At 69.8% G+C, this 232-nt stretch overlaps 1 protein-coding gene across 1 annotated transcript in view; it reads right to left on the bottom strand.

The window, feature by feature from the left end:
* KIAA0100 (KIAA0100 ortholog) overlaps positions 1 to 232 on the bottom strand; it is a gene marked incomplete at its 5' end in the record, with an annotated part of 8,610 nt that overhangs the window by 2,385 nt on the left and 5,993 nt on the right. The window contains 1 exon segment of the mRNA XM_010076884.1: positions 56 to 195. Coding sequence (XP_010075186.1) covers positions 56 to 195 — 140 coding nt within the window.

Below are 232 nucleotides of genomic sequence, written 5' to 3'. Positions count from 1 at the left end.
AGGCCACCCTGGCCAGGCCACCCGTGGGTCCCCAGGGCGCAGGGCTGCTCCCCACTTGCCTTGTACACGGCGTTGGGCAGGAGGTTGTTCATCGTCACCCAGCCCAGTTCCAGCAGATGCTCGGCCGTGTCGTCAGACTTGTTGACCTGTGCACACAGACCCGTCAGCCCCACACAGCCCGGGCCCCAGCTCAGGGGCTGGGGGTGCCAACGGCTGGGGCGGGGGCGCGCGT

This window comes from Pterocles gutturalis, unplaced genomic scaffold, assembly GCF_000699245.1.
Source record: "Pterocles gutturalis isolate BGI_N339 unplaced genomic scaffold, ASM69924v1 scaffold8228, whole genome shotgun sequence".
NCBI classification, from domain to species: Eukaryota; Metazoa; Chordata; class Aves; order Pterocliformes; family Pteroclidae; genus Pterocles; species Pterocles gutturalis.
This window is presented reverse-complemented; position numbering and strand designations above follow the sequence as displayed.